This window comes from Mchenga conophoros, linkage group LG9 (assembly GCF_057382185.1).
Source record: "Mchenga conophoros isolate Kocher_MC1m ecotype Shallow Benthic linkage group LG9, M_conophoros_male_GT1.1, whole genome shotgun sequence".
NCBI lineage: Eukaryota > Metazoa > Chordata > Actinopteri > Cichliformes > Cichlidae > Mchenga > Mchenga conophoros.
In genome coordinates, this window is record NC_140534.1 from 10,561,785 (window position 1) to 10,580,662 (window position 18,878).

The 18,878-nt window shown below is 42.7% G+C and overlaps 1 protein-coding gene across 1 annotated transcript; it reads left to right on the forward strand.

Moving 5' to 3' along the window:
• The first annotated feature begins 4,865 nt into the window (after positions 1-4,865).
• LOC146566763 (uncharacterized) lies at positions 4,866-9,303 on the forward strand. Its single transcript, XM_085286371.1, has 4 exons — positions 4,866-4,989; positions 6,412-6,515; positions 7,494-8,090; positions 8,442-9,303. Exons 1-4 carry the CDS (start codon positions 4,941-4,943, stop codon positions 9,117-9,119), a joined length of 1,428 nt encoding a protein of 475 aa, XP_085142497.1. The 5' UTR covers positions 4,866-4,940; the 3' UTR covers positions 9,120-9,303.
• Positions 9,304-18,878: the final 9,575 nt, after the last annotated feature.

Consider the following 18,878-nt stretch of genomic DNA (forward strand, 5'->3'; position numbering starts at 1 on the left):
CTGGATACGTTGCACATCACTCAGTTCGGAAATATCAGTTGAAAATGCAACGTTACACTGATGGTAGGCGTCACGCACGGAAACCTTCTTTTCTACCAGGAGAGAGTGTGAGGATAAGGAAACCCCACCATGTTCCCAAAGGACATCCCAGATTTACCCCTCCTGTAACAGTAACAAAAGCCAAAGGCTTGAATGCCTTCTTGCTGAGTGATGGAAAGAGTTGGAATGCCACTCATCTAGCACGCTGTCGCCCAGTGACTGAAAAGAACGCTGACACTGCTAGGCTGCACCACACTCAGACTGGCTCACCTACTGCCAGAAGACTGCCACGCGTCAAGTACAAGCCTCGCTGGCACAAAGACTATATTGTAGCATAATAGGTTGCTTCCTCTCTGTGCAGGGGGATGACTGAAGGGATCACCTTGCTAATCCTTGCTGTCCAAACTGGCCTCATTGAGCTGCAGGTCATCCACAGAGCCTTCCTCCTCTCTATCATCCTCTTTATTGTTGTTGCTTCCATCCTGCAGTCCATGCTGGAGATAGCTGAGTCCTAGCCCTGGGAGCATCTAGAGGCAATTAAGATAATATACCAAAGACTTTTTTCATGTGTTTATTTTTAAGAAAACTCTGTGTCCCACTGTTTGTTTTATTTTTTACTGATCATAAACAACCAGAGGTGTGGACTCGAGTCACATGACTTGGACTCGAGTCAGACTCGAGTCATTAATTTTATGACTTTAGACTTGACTTGAAAAAATGTTCTAAGACTTGTGACTTGACTTGGACTTTTACACCAATGACCTGGGACTTGAATTGGACTTGAACCGGTTTACTTGAAAAGACTTGATATTTCACCCCAAATATAAAATTTAACATACATATTATATAGAGATTGAAAATGTGACGTCATTCAGGGGTAAAACCGCAAAGGATTCTGGGAACTCGTGGCAAGAGGTACGAGCGCACGCAGGCTTTCAATTGAAATCACAGCGATAAAAAAGAAACACAAAAATGGCAAGAAGCTGTTGTATTATTAACTGCAATAGCCGGTCGCATGACAGCCACGGGAAGCCGACGGGTAAAGAGATCGATTGTTATCGGATTACGTCGTTGAAGAGAAATTGTTCGAGCCATGTTTCCGAAGTAACAAAGAGGCGACGGGTGGCCTGGATTGCAGCCATTCAAAGACCAAATATAACGTCCCAGAACACTCCAGCTCACAGGTTAGTCTGCTCCAAGCATTTACACAAAGGTCAGTCTGCTGTTGTAGTTAATGCGTCATTTTCATAACATAATTGGTGATATAGGTTACAAGCAAGTCTGGCGCTGAACAGAAATTGTCGCTCCTTTGTTTGTTGTGCATAAATAGTGAATTGTCCTGACACAATATTGCGTTTCGCTTCTGTTATTTTGGTACATTGACAAAAACATATACTTTTATTCACAGGATAAAACAGTTTTTTGTATCACTAATTGTCCAGTACGATTACAGCATACAGTATTGTTGTCACTGCTACATTTCTGTAACGCGTACCAGAAATTATTTCCACTGCTAATTAATTACCGTTGAGCTCAAAGGTCCTATTAATAAACGGTTAAGGAATGTGTATTTATGACGACAATTTGTGAGACTGGTAAACTTATGATATGTACGATGGTCTTTCGTTCTACACGGTGCATTTCAAGGTCCTGCACCCATCCGTCGGTAAACTGTACCTGGGCTTGTTGCAGTGACCTGAAGTTACTATCGTGCCAAACTAGGTATCCCCGACAGAATTTGTTTCCCCTGCGTCGGGAGCACACGCTGGACTGTCCAAATCACGGACAAACAGTATCCCACATTGTTGATTTTTAGTTTACAAACACTTCTTATAATGACTGACTACTCCTGACATTTTTGAGATCTTAGCTCTTTATACAACGAAGTTATAGTGGGATACAAATAATATCAGGCTGGTCCTGCCACAATTTGTTCCCCCTGTGTAAATCACGGACAAACAGTATCCCACATTGCTGATTTTTCGTTCACAAACACTTCTTATTATGACGCATTTCTCCTGAAACTTTGGAGGATTTAGCTCTTTATATAATAAAGTTACAGGAGAATAAAAATAGTTATTAGCCAAAATGTTTATGGTTTATTAAAATAATCCCATCTGATACCCCGTGAGCAATAAATATATAATTTTCTGTTGTAACCCTCAAACTGAATGGTAATGTAACGATACTAATTTTTCACAAAATGAAAACATCAGTACTTCCTGCATGCTCCCAGCACAGGGGAAACAAATTCTGTCGGGGATACCTACTTTGGCACGACACCGGTCCTACAACCGCATCCAAGAATAACATGCAGCTTATCTCAGAACTGTCGGTGAAAATTATCCTTGGAGCTAGGTTTAATTTAGCTGCATTTTAAAGAGGTGCAATTTCACAATTTGTGTATATTTTCTAAGTTCACTATTTTGTCATGTGTTGAGAAAAACACAGATTTAAAAATTACATGGTCTAATATTTACATTTAGCATAACTGCAACATTATTTTTTCGTTTTTTTCTTTTTAAAGACTCGAAAGGACTTGAAATTCAAAATTTCAGACTTGTGACTTTACTCGGACTTTTACACCAGTGACTTGAGACTCGACTCTGACTTGCCTGACATTACTTGAGACTCTACTTGAGACTTGAGGATAAAGACTTGAGACTTACTTGAGACTTGCAAAACAATGACTTGGTCCCACCTCTGGCTTTATCAAGTTTCATTTTCAGCGCTGTGTATTTTTCCTGCACGTCTTCAAGCTTGCAGTCCGTTTGTTTCTGTTTAATTTCTTGTTGCTTTTGTTCTTGAAGCAACTCTTTATTTTTGTTCAGTGTTTTATCAAGCTTTACCTGAAGCGCTTTGTATTTTTCCTCCATGCCTTGGAGTTTGCACTGCTTCATGTCCTGTTGTTGTTTTTCTTGGAGGAGTTCTTAATTTTTTTTTGCAGAGCTTCATTAAGCTTGATTTGCAAGCCTTTGTTGTGTTTCTCCATGTCCTGGAGCTTGAAATCCATTTCCTTCTGTTTTATCTCCTGTAGCCTTTTTTCTTGAAGAAACTCTTCATTTGTGTGCGGTCTTTCATCAAGCTTTACTTGCAGCTCCTGATTCTTTTTGTCCTTCAGCACTAGTTTTTCTAGTGCTTTATCAAGCTTTGCTTGGAGCTCAAAGTTTCTTCCCTGCATTTCTAGGAGTTCCATTTCTTTCAACTTTTGAATATCTTCCTTTTCTAGAAGCTGGTTGAATGATTTGTCTACTTGATCAGGAAGTTGAATTTTGTCTTCCTGATCACAAAGAGGAGAGTTGGGCTTTACTGTTTTTTTTCTGTTTTCTCTGAGACATGTTTGAATCTGTAAACTGTCACTCTGTTTATATCTGAATTAACTAATTTCAAGAAACTGTTGCAATTACCTGGACTGCCTCAGCCCAGGTGATGTAACATTAGCAGACAGAGGGTTTGATGTTGCAGAATCTTTGGAGCTGTGCCATGCTGAACTGAAGAGCCCAGCTTCCACCAAAAGGAAGAACTAACTGGGCCCTAGATTGCCCAATCAAATCTCTTAATGCCACCTGCCCTCTCCTACATTAACTGTGGGCTCACCTTGTAGAACAGAGTTGAGTGTGGAAGAAATGGCAAAAATATGGAGCTGAAAAGCTGAGAGAGAAAAAGAAATGATAAATAAATCAATGTGTCAAATTAACTGACATGTTAGCTGGTAGAGTGCCCACTGCATTATATATATATCATCTCTTTTTTATAATAAATAATCAAAAACTTTATTTAAACTAAGATTTTAAAAAATATGTGCAGTGATTGATGTGCTCTCAGACATGTGCTTCAATCCACACACAAATACAAAACAATCTGACCACACGTACAACTGTTTCACAAACTCTATAAAGCATTCACACTCCAATGGATGCATCAGAAAGCAGCTTGGGATTACAATCTTGTCCAAGGATATTTCGCCTGCAGACTGGAGCAGCCAGGGATCAAACCAGAAAACTTTCTGATCAAAAGCTGACTTGTGCTAAATGCTGAACGGCAGCCAACCCATTTTAGCCATTTAATGAATGTGCCATTTAATCTTGGCTGCAGCCAAGATTAAATGGCACATTCATTAATTACAGAGTTACGGATTGTTACATGGAACTCAAAAGAAATAATGAACCCATCTCGTGTCCTGTGTCTTCTATAGCTGTCTGTACTTTTACTTCCAAAGTTGATCAGCAAACAGTTTGCAGGCCTCTAATTATCAGGCTGTACTCAAGCGCTTGAATTCAACCTAAAAGCTGTGCTGTCATACAGAACCAAGTACCCTCCGCGGAAACTATAGCTAATGTCACAACTGGATCTGATGAGACAGCTATGATTTCTGGACTCGAAGTAAATAATCCTGAATCAATTTATACAACATCAGTTTGTTTGTTTTGCTTTCATAACAAATAGTTTGAGCCATATACAAATACAGAAGTGACAAATGGAAACATATTTACAATCCAAAGTCAGACTAACAGTTTTCAGTAGCACAGTCTTTTATTTACAGTCTGCTTCTCCTGGTGGTAAACCTCTATCACATGTTTGGATTAAAAATTAGGCCTATATAGCTGCTGGTTCCAGCTTAAGCAATATGTTAAAAATACTAAATTCTTCATTGATTTGAGCTGTGGGGTTTGCTATACACTGGCAGAAAATTGTAGAATAAATGGTGAAAACAAACAAACCAAATAACAAGATCCTTGAATTCCATCTTTTTTATTAACAGAAACTCCAACAAATTTGTGCCCAATTGATGATGTTTGGGACATGAAAAGTCCAGTCCAGCAGGTGGCGGTAATGCGCCTTAAAGCTTTAACCGCCAAAAAATACAAGAGCAGAAGAAGAAGAAGCCGAGTTCCCGCTTTATGGCGTTTTTCTCTCCGATTATTGTCAAGACTGATTTAACACTTAAAGGTAAGCACCGAGCTAATATTAATCCGAGTCTAGTTAATCTTGAGTTTAGCTCCTGAATGAGGCTTTCTGTTGCTCTCCTCGGTGTCTCTTCTCAAGTTTTTGTGAACAAGTTGGAAAAAAAAATCTGACTAAATTGACTCAAGCTGCTTTAAACTAATTTACAGAAAGATATCAGCAAAAGGTTGTGAAACACAGAGAAGAAAAGAATTTATTAGAAGAAAGCTTTTAAATGAGCTCATTGTAATCAGAGTTTCTGTTGTTTTATTAGCCTGTTATTAAGGCTACTTAGCATCTCTGTGGCACCTGCACAGCTTATGAATGCAGCTTGCTAACTAAGCTAGCTAGCGCCACCCTTCTTCCATATAAGGTCACTTCCGGCTCCAAAAGACCCAACATGTTGGCGGTAAAAGTGCTATAATGAAATACATTTATGAGAAATGTAAAAATAAATGTGTTCCAGGCTAAAACACAGCTGCCTTTATCAGCGCAAAGTTGTGATGAGGCTTACTCAGATGATGGCTCAGATTTCTACACCCACTCGGATATACAGATGAAATCAAGACAAGTACATCAATACAAAAATTCACACGACTGTTCAAAAAATAATAAATTGCATGAATATAGGAAATCTTCCTCTCAGTGACTGAGTTGTCTCATTGTGTCCTCATTTTTTATAAATCAAGGCCTGAGTAACCCAACCTTAAGTGTTCATTAAGGTTTTTGTCACATAGATAGAAAATAAACTCAGAGATTAAGCGGCTGTTATAAACAGAGTGATTAGTTTATGTAAAAAATGTAGTTTGTTGTTGTTCTGGTTTATGTGCTGAAAATGGTTTTATTTGTGTATGTTCAATGTGTTAGACTTGTACATAGTTAAATATATGATCAAATAATGTTGAATCCTGGATATGGATTTGTAAGCAATGAAATTTGAAATAAGGGGGTAGGAACAAGAAAACTTCATCCTACTCCTTTTCGAGCACACACATTCTGTAGACATAGATATTTGCATGAAAACTTGATGATTTTTAAGTTTTGTTATTTTTATTTTTTTCTGTTGTTATTTCAATTATATTTGCATGTTTGAAATAAATTTTATCTATCTATCTATCTATCTATCTATCTATCTATCTATCTATCTATCTATCTATCTATCTATCTATCTATCATTTCTCACGGCACACGTATATTGTCGGGTTTTTTCTTGGCCAGGGCATATTTTAAAGAGGAATTGCTCTCCTGGTACTGGTGTGCCATACTGCTGAATTTGGTATCGGTGTTCAAACCTTTTGTGTTTGTTTCAAACAAGTTGTCCACCCAAGGAAGCTAAAATGTGTTCTGTGTGTTCTCAGATGAACATATAAGACACTTTGACTCTTCAGTGCAGTGTGGAGCTTAACAAAGTTCTGTTTTGTGTCCCAGCTGATCAGGAGGAGGAGAAGAGTCTGACGGAGCAGCAGAGGAAATTTCAGCTACTTGGACTCAGCTCAGCCACTGCAGAGAAAACAATGAGCTCAACACAGAAGGTGACAGATACTAGTGTTAAGAAATACTCCATTAAAAGCTGAAGTACTGATACAGTATGTATATTTTATGCTAAACTAAGTGAACCTTGTGCAATATTAATGTAATGTAGAAATAATGTATACAATGTATACAATGCCTACATCTTAGACAGTGACGTTGCCTCTAAACATCAAAATGAGCAGGAAGATGTTAAAGTGGGATTCAGCAGGATTCAAACCTAAAATCAGCTGTAGTGGCTCAGTGTGGGGAAAAGGGTCACAGCTCACAATCATTTCTATTGAGAGCTCCAGTAGATTTTTTTTAATGTACAGGCTGTGATCAGCTGACCTGCTGCTCTCTGTGAATTCATCCAGATGTCAGCAGATGTTTCACGAGTTGTCCTGGCTGATTTCCTTTCTCTACACTGACAGTACACTGTCTTTATATTAGACACTAAACTGTTGGTATGTGGGTGGAGCTCAGTGAATGAATGTCAGCATCATGAGCTTAAGTTTAAGTTAATCTCTGCTACACTTGATGTAATCTAACTCTGACATGAGCACCACAGTCACTGTGCACCAGTCACACACTGTTCTTTACTTAAATCCATCACATTACAGTAAACTTGCCTGCTTATCCTGCACTAACCTGCAGAGGATTTTGCTGCAGTCTTTACATCACATTGTGAGACAAACTGCACACAAACAGTTTGTGTGTTTACTGATGTTTGTTGGGCTGATAGAATCACTGCATTTGAAATTACCTGCCACATAAAAAATATTACTCCATTTATTCTCGCTCGTCTTCTGTATTGCTAACTAGATGTTGAAATACCGCGACCGCAACTTATCAGCACCTGCAGTCGTTCAGGTTCTGGTGGTGTTTGGTGCCACACTCCACCTTCAGGTTTAAAACTAGTGTTAATGGAGGGAGTTTGAAGCTTCAGTTTGTTCAATGACTGCATTTCACTCACTGACTCTGTATCTCTGTCACTGCAGGACCAACATGGACCGAGAAGTCAGCACTCTCAGGAGGCCGACAAACCTCACAGAAGCAAGAGAGAGAAAAAATACACCTGTGACGAGTGTGGGAAGGATTTTACCTGGAAGTTTAAACTAAAACAACATCAGCTCATCCACACTGGAGAGAGACCGTTCAGCTGTGACTTGTGTGGAAAGTCGTTTTCCTGGAAGAATTCCCTGAAAAGACACCAAGTCGTCCACAGTGGAGTTAAAGCTTACAGCTGTGATCAGTGTGGCAGAGCTTTTACTCGAAGTAGCCACTTGCAGAGACATCTAGTTACCCACTCTGGAGTTAAGGCATACAGCTGTGACATCTGTGGAAAAACCTTCAGCCAGCTATGGAGCCGAAATATACACCTACGCATTCACTCCGGAGAAGATGTGTACTGGTGTGATCAGTGTGGTAAATACTTTACAACAGACGCACAGTTACAACACCACATGTTTACCCACACTGAGGAGAGACCTTATCAATGTGACCTGTGTGAGAAGACTTTTAAAACTCCACAGTACCTGAGAAAACACCAACAGATCCACACCAGAAAGAGACTCTACAAGTGCAGTTACTGTGAGGTTTGTATTTTTATTTTATTCTTGTAAGTTCAGTCTGACTGTTTGGAACAAGTCTGCTCATTAAATTGTGTTAGCATGTTAGCACTTCTACTGCACCGAAGAGTAGCTCTGAGCCATTATTCAGGTTTTCATTTCATTTAAGTGTAAGTCAGATGTTACTGTAATATTAAATAAGTATTGCTGTAGTATTATGGTGGTAGTATTGTAGTTATTGTAGCCCAGTAAACTGAGTGTGTTAATCGAAACAGTAAAATGTAATTGGACGTCTGCAGAGATGCTCTTTATTTCAGGCGACTTTCAGGATAAAAGTGTTGAAGGACTGACTTACACTGTCTTTGTGTCTTTGTTTAGAAGCAGAGCGACACAGATGGATCCACTTCTCAACCCTGTCATCGCTGTGGTGGTGGGAAAGACTTTCGTTGTGACATCTGTGGAAAAACTTTCAGTCACCAAGCCAGCCTAAAAATACATCAACGTAAACACACTGGAGACAAACTGAAATACTGCAAAGAATGTGGGAGAAGCTTCCCCACATCAGCTGAGTTAAAACAACATGAACTCTTTCACAGTGGGGTCAAAAAGCACCTCTGTGATCAGTGTGGGTCATCCTTCACCACTGCAGGTCACCTTAAAAGACACAAACGAGTCCACACAGGAGCGAAACCATACAAGTGCAGACACTGTGACAAAAGCTTCTCACATTCAGGTAGTCGTAACGAGCATGAACGTACACACATGGAAGGAAACTACAGCTGTGAGCAGTGTGACAAGAGCTTCAGTAATCTCAGTTCATACTCTGCACACAAACGATCCCACGTTACTAATAAACTGTTTCACTGTTACCAATGTGCCAAAACATTTACTTCATCATCTGCTCTGTGCAAACATCAGCGCGATCACGCAGGGCTGAAATCGTTCCCATCACAGGATCAGAGTGAATCTGAAGAGAGAGAGACATCCTCTGGTTTCAGAGTCCAACTTAAAACCCTGGAGATCAGGCTCCACAGAGCTCAGGTCGGCTCTCCTTAAGTTTAAGTTAAAGTTCAAATGAGGCTGTGAATCAAACTTCCTGTAGTTCCATTTTAATCTTTATAAATTGTTCTTCTGTTTGTGTTCAGTCGTTACCTTTTTTTTTCAGTGGTTGGATTAAAAATCAGTTTTCTGTTGTTTAAGTTTTTATTGAATGTATTTTGTTAAATAAAGTTAAAAAAATGTTAAATAAAGAATTGTTTGAACGACAAAGATTTTGAGCCATGATGTCATTTCCTGTATTTCAGAGTAAAGACTGAAGTGACAAATGGAAACATGTTTACAGTCATGGAATAAACACTGATGGGTCATCTGTAGGAAGTACTATTGCTGACCTGACAGACTCGACCTTGTTTACAAAGAAAGAAAGGAACTGATGACATGTGTCAGCAGAGGCTTTCAGGGTTGTTTAGAGTAGAGCTGATAGTCTTAAAGAGAACACGGCGATTATGACAATTTAACACAATGATCTGAGAAAAATATCTGTTTCTTTCATTTTTACTGTATTCTGATCAAATTTCCAACATTCTTTTAACATTTCAAAAGAATTTGTCTTTCTTCCACTTTCACACTTGGCCCTAAAAACACCAACATCTGTGCATCACTCTTGTGTCAGTCTAATGAACCTAACATGTGAGTGATACATAACACACATTCACACTGGCTGCATATATCAGTCCGGGGGGGCAGAGCAGAACTCTGTATGAATCAGACGCGCTCACATATTCAGGCTTTCCAGAGGCGTTTACCATCAGAAGAAGCAGAACAATGAATCATCAGCACCCTGCAGAAGAACACAGCAAGCAACAACTCTAACAATAAAGACGTGCTGGAGCCAAAAGATGCAGATAGCGAGTTTTAAACGATAACGCACAGGATCAAAGGGGGAGAGGGTAAAAACCCACTGCCTCCTGAGATAAAGATCAGCAAGTCAAGCTGGCAGCAGACGACACAAAACGCTCTCTGGAGGAGGCGGCGACTGTGGAGCAGGCCGACGGAGAGGCGGATCGGCAGACAGGAAGCTCCCGGGGTCCCACAACAAGATGTTGCGCGTCAGACTGGAGCAGGATATCCCCATGTTGGTGACACTGCCCATCGAGGTACAGCCCAACTTGGCAAACCAACCCTTCCCTTTCTTGGACACCACACTGGCTGATCTGGGCATCCAAGACTGAGTCTCACTCCGTGTGGGGACGTTTTTTTGTTTTTGTTTGTTTTTTAAGAAGCAATCATGTGTATATATTCAGCTCAGAGCTGAAGGAGAGGGTGGTTTGGGTTGACAACAAGAAGACCCATCCTAGAGGTACGGCGGTGGGATCCAACTGCAGGGATGTGGTCAGATGGCAGTCTGTGGAAATCAGGTGACAGTGAGAGCAACTTGATTTTCCTATTTTGTCCTTCAGATACGAGTGAAAGCCCAGATGCCAGGAGACAAGCAGCTCCAGGAGGTCCTGTACAGCACCGAGGTCCACACTGACCGCTCCTTCTGCTGCACTGGAATGGATATCCTGCCCTGGAAACAGACGTGTGCAGGTCTAGAAGCAGTTTAAATCCCATACTTTTTTGATCTGTGAGGCTCTTAATGTCACGTCTGCAGCCATGAAAGTCAGCTCAGGGTTTCTTGATTCTGATTTTTCTTTGCTGTGTCACATTTAGCTCATATCTGCATTGCCATGCCCTGAAAACAAGCTGCCGGGCTTTAGTCAGGCTCAGGGACAACGGGAGATCTGAGGAGCAACACAATGAGAACAACTAAAACTGAACAAACTTAACATCTGATTACCTTTTTTATTTGTAAGAAAAAGTTTAACGCGCCAACTGTCCACAGCAAAGCTTATTATGACAAGACTGCTTTTATTCAGTGATGTCAAAGTGTCATCACTTCATACCTCTGAACTGACATTAGATGTATTGCATACCTTGTTAGAATTACACTGTTGAAGCATTTGTAAAAAGCTTCTGTCCTTGTTAATTTATGTTTTAGGATAAGTTTTTGGGCTGTGTAAGGTCACAGGTTGCATTTCTGAGCAGAGTAGTAAAGGTAAAGTAAGTGTTTTCAAAACTAGCCACTCAGCATGTGTACAAACAGTGAGAAATCTCTGAAGAAAACCGTTTGAAGGAGCAAGAACACACGCGTTTCTCCACAGGTTAAAGCCCGCTTTAATAATCAATATGAATCAAAGACTTCTGTCAACACAAAATAAATGTAAGGAAACACACTTTCCTGTGCAACATCCAGTTTCTATAACTGACGACAAGCTTGGACCACAGTGATCTAAACTCATCCTCTACATTGGAAATGTAAACAAATGTAAATGTGGTTTTTACTGTACCAGAGCAGGGCTGTGTGTGTAGAGCACAGCCAGGCAGCTGAACACTGTATGGTTCTCTTTTTGGTCCTCTTCGAGCGGGAGACGAGCCACCAAAGCTGGCAACACCGGTCAGTGAACACATTCAGTTTTCAGGCCCCTCTTCTGTGGAACCAGCTTCCAGTTTGGATTCAGAAGACAAGATTTCAAGATTAGGCTTAAAACTTTCCTCTTTGGTAAAGTATATATTTAGGGCTGGACCAGGTGACCCTGAATCCTCCCTTAGTTATGCTGCAATAGATGTAGCCTGCCGGGGATTCCCATGATGCATTGAGTTTTTCCTTTCCAGTCTCCTTTCTCACTCAGTATGAGTTAATAGACCTCTCTGCATTGAATCATATCTGTTATTAACCTCTGTCTCTCTTCCACAGCAGGTCTTTTATCCTGTCTTCCTTCTCTCACCCCAACCAGTCGCAGAAGATGGCCCCGCCCCTCCCTGAGGAGGTTTCTTCCTGTTAAAAGGGAGTTTTTCCTTCCCACTGTCGCCAAAGTGCTTGCTCATAGGGGGTCATATGATTGTTGGGTTTTTCTCTGTATCTATGAAGCGCCCTGAGGCGACTTTTGTTGTGATTTGGCGCTATATAAATAAAATTGAATTGAATTGAATTATCTGAGGAAGAAGCAGAGTTGGTTTGTTTCCAGCTGAAATCATCCAGGCTCAGGAATTTGAATCGATCCACATCATTTCTGCTTGAACTAGAGAACATGAGTGTCGACTTACATTTGGTCTGTGAGACACATGTCATAGTGACAGTATTTGGGTTAATATGGCATTACTCACCCTGGTCGCATTTCTTCAATATCAGGCACCAAGTTCAGGAACTCGTTCTTTGCAGCCCGCGCAAGGTGGGAGGTCTCCAGAGTGGGAACCATCGGGAAGTTTTCACAGTCTGAGCAGGAGGGACTGGAGGCACGTGAGCTGTTCTCAGGGGTCCTTTAACACAAATCACACCAAGTTAGAATCAAATAGATAACCTGTCAATAACCGTTTGCAGATCGAGGTCAATGTTCCTAAAAATATGTTTACTTCTGGCCCATGGAGCCACAGCGCGAGTCCGAGAGAGAGGGGCAGGTAGAGGAAGGGGTGAGGGTGGCACTGCTGAAGCTCGTCACGGATGGATCACGTCCGATCGGTGAGATGAGAGAAAGCTGAAGTGAAACAACAGCAGGATGAGGTAGACGTCAATATAGGAACTCCCTGATGTGACACAGAAAGGCTATTTTTTTATTTCTTTGTATTATTTCTCAACTTGCAGTCACTGATGCTGTTCACCAGCTGCTTGTATTCAGTATTGAAGGTGTGTGTCAGAAGGCGCAGGCACTACAACACAACAGGAACAAGACCGATCAGCTCCGAGCAGAGAAGGAAGAAGGCAGCAACAAGAACGCCCACTAAGCCCACGTTTTTCTCACCTTGGTGGCCAGCTCCTTCTCACGCTTTCAAAGGTGGTGCTGGAGATCTGCGAGGAGACGGAGGTGGACGTGGACAGAGTGCCGGAGCTCACGCTGGGGGACAGAGACTCACTCAGGGACTTGGTGGTGGGAGCTGTTCCCACGAGAGCCGCCTCTCCCAGAAGGTGACGGGTCTTTTCCACCTGGACGAAAGATGGGGGCGAATGTGAGGTGGGGAGAAGAGGGGAGGTTAGTCATGTAAAGTCTGTACTCTAAGAAAAAACTTTTTAGAATAGCACTTTGGTCTTTGAGCTGAAAAGTCATTTTTCCCTCAATGATATTAAACAGATTTATTTCTTTATGAATCTTTTAAGGCCCCACCTCCTGCAGCTGCTCCATCTTCTCCAGCTCCCACTGGTGCTCTAGGATGAGGCTATCTCCTCTGGGCCTCCAGCCGGCCAGGTTCTCCTCTCCACGCACATAAGCCACTGATGTGTCCAGGACCTTCCTCCTCCTCCTCTGCATCCCTGCTCAGGACATGAGCCCTCATTAGGATGAAGCTCTCCACAGAATTATGATAAAACAGCTGCCGTTCTTTAAACATGTTTCATGGCCGCTCACCTGAGCTTCCAGTGTCAGACATCTTACACAAGCTCAGCTCGTAGATCCCAGTCACTCGGTTGCTATAATGAAGCAGAAGTTTTGAACAAGGAAACTTTGTAACAGGGCAGATATCTTTGATTGTGAAACAGAGATGGCCACAGTGCAGCAGCCCAGATTTACCAGTCAGGAGTTTTGGAGTATCCAGTCCCAAAGAGGTTCTTGAGAGAACGGGGTGGGGAAATCTTGACACGATGACATCAAGAGACTTAAAAACACGTACAAACAGGTACAACACGGCGGAGCAGCGGCTGACCTCCAGATACGCAGATAAGGTCATGTAGATCTTCTCTCCGTAGGGAGTGACGCGGTTGAGCAGGAGGGAACCTTTTAAGGGTGTTTTTATTTGTGCTCCCTGGCCTGGAAATAAACGGTTTCCGATCAGACCTGCTTCATCTTTGTGCCCTTGGTATCTGACTCGCTTGCTCCCCCATGCATTTTAAAAGAATCCTTCTCTTCAGCATGAAGTTCTGGCTCAGCTTTAGTGTCTGCATTACATGTACACAAAGACAGAAACATTCAATGATAAAAACACACAGTGGAATAAAATTGTAAGACGTCATCAGTTGATGCAGTTTAAGGACACTTGTTGTTCTGTGCAGTCTCACCTGGAGCTCACGCTTCTAGTTCATGCCATCATGACCAAAGATTCTTCAATTAATAGTTTAAAGATGTCCATGAATGCACTGCTAACTGCTCTTCACCCTGATAAAAATCAACATGCATTTAGAATAAGAAACACTTTTACAAAACCAAAAGCTTCACTGTACTTAGTGATTTATACGTCTACAAAACAGGTTCAGTTTGTAACTGAGAGAGCGGCTCAGTGGCGCTGAATTATATTTCCAATAGAAACACAATTTCATATGTTGTAGTAACAACACACTGCCACAAGATGGCAGCCTAGGCCTACTTTACCATGCTGTTCCAGTACAAAAGAAAAAGTGACAGAGCCTTGAAAGAGTGACAGAGACACTTTTTATGAACTCATCTGTAATGTGTCACCTTTTCTGTAGGATGAAGAAGTGCTTCCCTTCTTTTAAAGTAAATACAGGCTTACAAAGATCCTCTAAACATGTTTCTGAAATAATCCTAAACACAATCATTAAATCAAAAATGCAAGAAACTATTTATTTAATCACTCTTCTTAACTTAATTCCTTAACTTAGTAAAAAAAAAAAAAAAATAGACAAGAACTTTTCTTCTGTCTCACCTCTGTCAGTTTTCATGCTGTTGCAAGAACAGGTGGAGGTGCAGGTGGAACTCTGACTTCAGTGTGGTTTGTATGTGCAGGCAGGAGTCTGACATCTCAGGACAGCAGAGGGTTGTCGAGCACGGTGACTCCTGCTGCGACGCCCCCGTCTGACTGTCCTGAGCTCTTGGTCCTCAGCAGATGGCCCACACACTCATTCATCACCATGTCTTTACCCTGCCTGTAAGAAAACCAAGAAAAGGCTAACATTAGAAACAGCCACCAACCAATCCCTTTTACTCCACCACCCAAAAACCAGTGAGAAACACTAGTTAGTATTAACTTGGAATCAAAGTGCACTAATCCCCAGGCTCCCAGCATAACATACAGTCCAACACAAACTCCACAAACTGTCTTGCTTCAGCTGACTTTCCTTCACCTTCTCTCCAAACAATCTGTTGTGCTCTTTTCAGCACAAAGCCACACTCCTGCTCACTGATCCTCACCTCTTTTTAACCTAGTCTCAGCAACTTTGTCCCATAGCTCGCACATCCTTTCCACCTCCATCTTTCTTCCCAGCCAACTGATACATACCTTTTCTCCTTCCTTAAAAGCCAGCCTAAGAAATACGAGTTCATAAACGCCACAGAGAAATAAATCAGAGGAATAAAATGCAAATGATATTGCTTACACTGAACAGCAACACCCAGGTGAGGATTATCTAATGCCAAATTTTCCAAACAATGAACAAACCGTGCCCTTTTTCTCACCATGTCTAGAGTGTAGAGGTCAGCCAATGTCGCTCGGATCTGCTGCACAGCTTGAGGCTGGTCTGGGAAGAATCTGTCCAGGACTCCAGGTCTGGGGAGCACTTGCTGAACCTTCTTGGTACCAGCCAGGTGAGCGCTGATATCTGGACACAAAGCCATAGAAAAAAAAAAGAAAAAAATTCATCTATTAATCACCTGGATCACCTGTTGAGAAAGAAAAAAGAAAACAAGCAGAAGAGAACAAGAGTAATAGAATAAACAACATCACAATGATATATGGGAATATGACAGTAAATACTAAATATTAAACATTATTGTGCAGCACATAAGATCAACAGAACACAGTGTGCTTTGAGGTAGAGCTGAGAGCTGAGGAGAGTCCCAGATGAGGGCTCACTCAGCAGCCGCGGAGCAGAAGCCAGGGGGAGTTGCAGTGACGCGCCCGTGAGCTCCGCCGGCAGCCAGCCGTGCCTGAGTGACCGAGCCCCAGGCCGAGAGGCCGGGGGCACCCCCACCTCCGAAGTGGCCCGAGCGAGCCCCAGGCTCCAGGCCCCGATAAGCGGCCGCCAAGGAGTGAACCGGTGTGTACCTGGACGCGCATCCCCGGACACAAAGAACCACCAATGCACCGATGTCTGAGGGAGTCCGCCACTGGCAGGGGAAGTGGTGGTAGGGGGAGATAGGCCTCCAAACCTTGGAGGGCCTGAGATGTCCCCAGAGAGGTGGTGTCTGATACCCAACCTGACATATAGACACAGACATACAGGCACACACAGACACAAACATCCATTCCCACCCTCATGCTCTCATATGTACTTACTCCACACTCAACCAACGTGGAGACAGACATAAAGAGACGCTGTACACACGATCACACTCCCCAAGCGTACTCTACAAACCGGGTCTAGGTACCCTTGCCCCTGGAGGGGGAACTGCACCCAGACCCAGGTGGTGTTACCCTTTTCCCTGCGGTGGGGAGAGGCAGACCACCCCAACTCCGCAGCAGCAGGGAGGCCCCACACTCCAGACCGCAGTCGGACGGCCAACTCCTCCTCCTAGCCCCCCCGCTCCAGCAGGCCGCAGAGAATGGGGGTGAGAGAAGACTCCAAACCTCCCTCAACCCGCTCATTGTAGTGTTGATGCATGTGTGTTCTAAGGTGCATTTAAAACCCAGGAGGGCATGGAGCTACCTGCCAGAGAGCAGCAGGTAAGCGCATAGTCCCTCCTGATAGCCCTCAATGTCTACGTGTATTTAAAATTGAGAGGTGGGCAACGACACCAGGGGTGGGGTGTACATGTATCGTGTATCCATGTATCCATGTATTGTGCCCACCCCCAAGATCCTATATGTATGTGTAATGAGAGTGTGAGTAATGTGAATGTCTAAGTTGTGGGATAAAATTGAGGCAGAGGCAGCCAGAAGGGGACAGAGGGGGGGTAGCCTCCTCTGCACCCTGGTGACACCCCCATACTCCGCGCCCCGCCAGGGAAAGGGGGCCCAGGCCCATCCAGACCGGGGCCCAGTGCAGCAGCGCCTCCCGGCCCCACAGAGCCCGGGACAGTCCACCCAACCCCACCACAGAGAAAACTGCACCCACCCCACCATCCACTCATCTTCCAGACTACATAAGACAATAGACGCCCAGGCTGAGATCTTCCTCCACCTCTCCTGTATCTCCCCCTCCTGCAGAGAGAGTTCCTGAAGAGCGGAAAGCTCCAGAGAGTTGCAGCATGGCCTGGAGGTGTCACTATCACAATCTGCGGGGAGTATGATCATTTGTTATGAAAAAAGAAGACCCAAATGCAGACTCACAGGCTGGCAAGGATAAACTAAAGGCAGCCTGTTTATTTTGGACGGAGAGAATGATATGAAATATCTGACAGGGAACTGAGAAACTCAGAAACCTATACTGGGGGATAACACTAGGAAACATGACCAGTGAAGCTGGGTGACGAAAGGAGAAGATTAAACAATAAACACACAGGACGGTCATTAGGGAAGAGGAGACGGCAGGGACAAATCAGGAGTAACGAGACAGTTACAGCAAAACTCAACATAACCAACAAAATAAAATAGGAAGCACGTGTTTTGATCGCTGGCTCCAGTCTGCATGCTGAAGCTTCCTTTGGTTACAAGATACAGAACCAACGTTAGTGTGAATGAGACTATGAGAATGTTATATAGCATTTGCTCCACTTTGAATTCAGTTTGAAGAAGTAAAGAGACAAACAAACTTAAAAGAGACCATAGGATTAAAAAAACACAGACACCGCAAAAGGACGAAACACGGGCAAGAAGCAAAGTAAACAGAAAAGGAAGCAAGGAAATAGAAAGATAAGATCCACATGAATAGAATAGACAAAATATGAGTGCTTCAAGCAAACTGTGCAGGAATAAAATATAAATAGCAAACAGCAGAAATAAATAACAAATGGGGGAAAATATGTAGGATGAACAGGAACAAAGACACTGGAGAACAAAGTGGTGAGGGTTACTCAGACCACCATTAACTGACTAAATACATGGGAACTGGCAAAGTGAGACGCGGTCACAGAGAGTGACAAGGTACAAGGCGCACAAAAAGAGGGACTGGCAAAATTAGACGTCTATCAGAAGTACAGAATACAGAGACAGACAGGCAGACAGTGAAACAAACATGGAGACAAAACCTGCTACACACAGAGACAACACTAACACGGCCTGAACATGAAAGGAAACAAATTTAGACCAGCAACTAAGAGGAAGCACTAATTTGGAAGGGAAATAATACCAGACATATGGTGCACTCTGAATATCACCAGTCTGTTGCAAAGCTAACAGAGAGACAGACAAGCATTCACACCTACAGCTAATTTAAAGATACCACTTCAGCGTCACAGCTGGGTCCTTCTCTGTGTTATAAACGACACAGAGAAGGCCCCAGCTGTGACGCCACAGTAGTTCATTTGTTGACTGATACATCGATGTAGTCTCTCAGGAACGAGGGCGAAATGCCAACGACCGCCTGTCTGTTTTCAGGGCTGTATTTGAAGCCATGCTCCAATCAGGCAAAGTTTTAAGTGTTGCACATTTCGATGGGTTTCTTTCAGCTGACATAGTTTCCATTTGGGTCATGTGGTGTTAGATACCCCAGCGTGTGGTCATAGGGTGAAGAGCCCGGACGATTAGTGGGATTTTAGGTGTGGTGTAAAAATGACGCTGCAACTTTAAAAACGTTGTTGCTTTAAGGATTAACGTACAACCATACTTGGGCTGAGTTTGACACTGGTTCTCTTCAGTAATTAAAATAGCTTTAACACATGATAAGATCAAATGTCAGCTACACTGTGACAGTCAAGGGGCCACACTCAGATATATTTATTCGCTTGTTCTCTT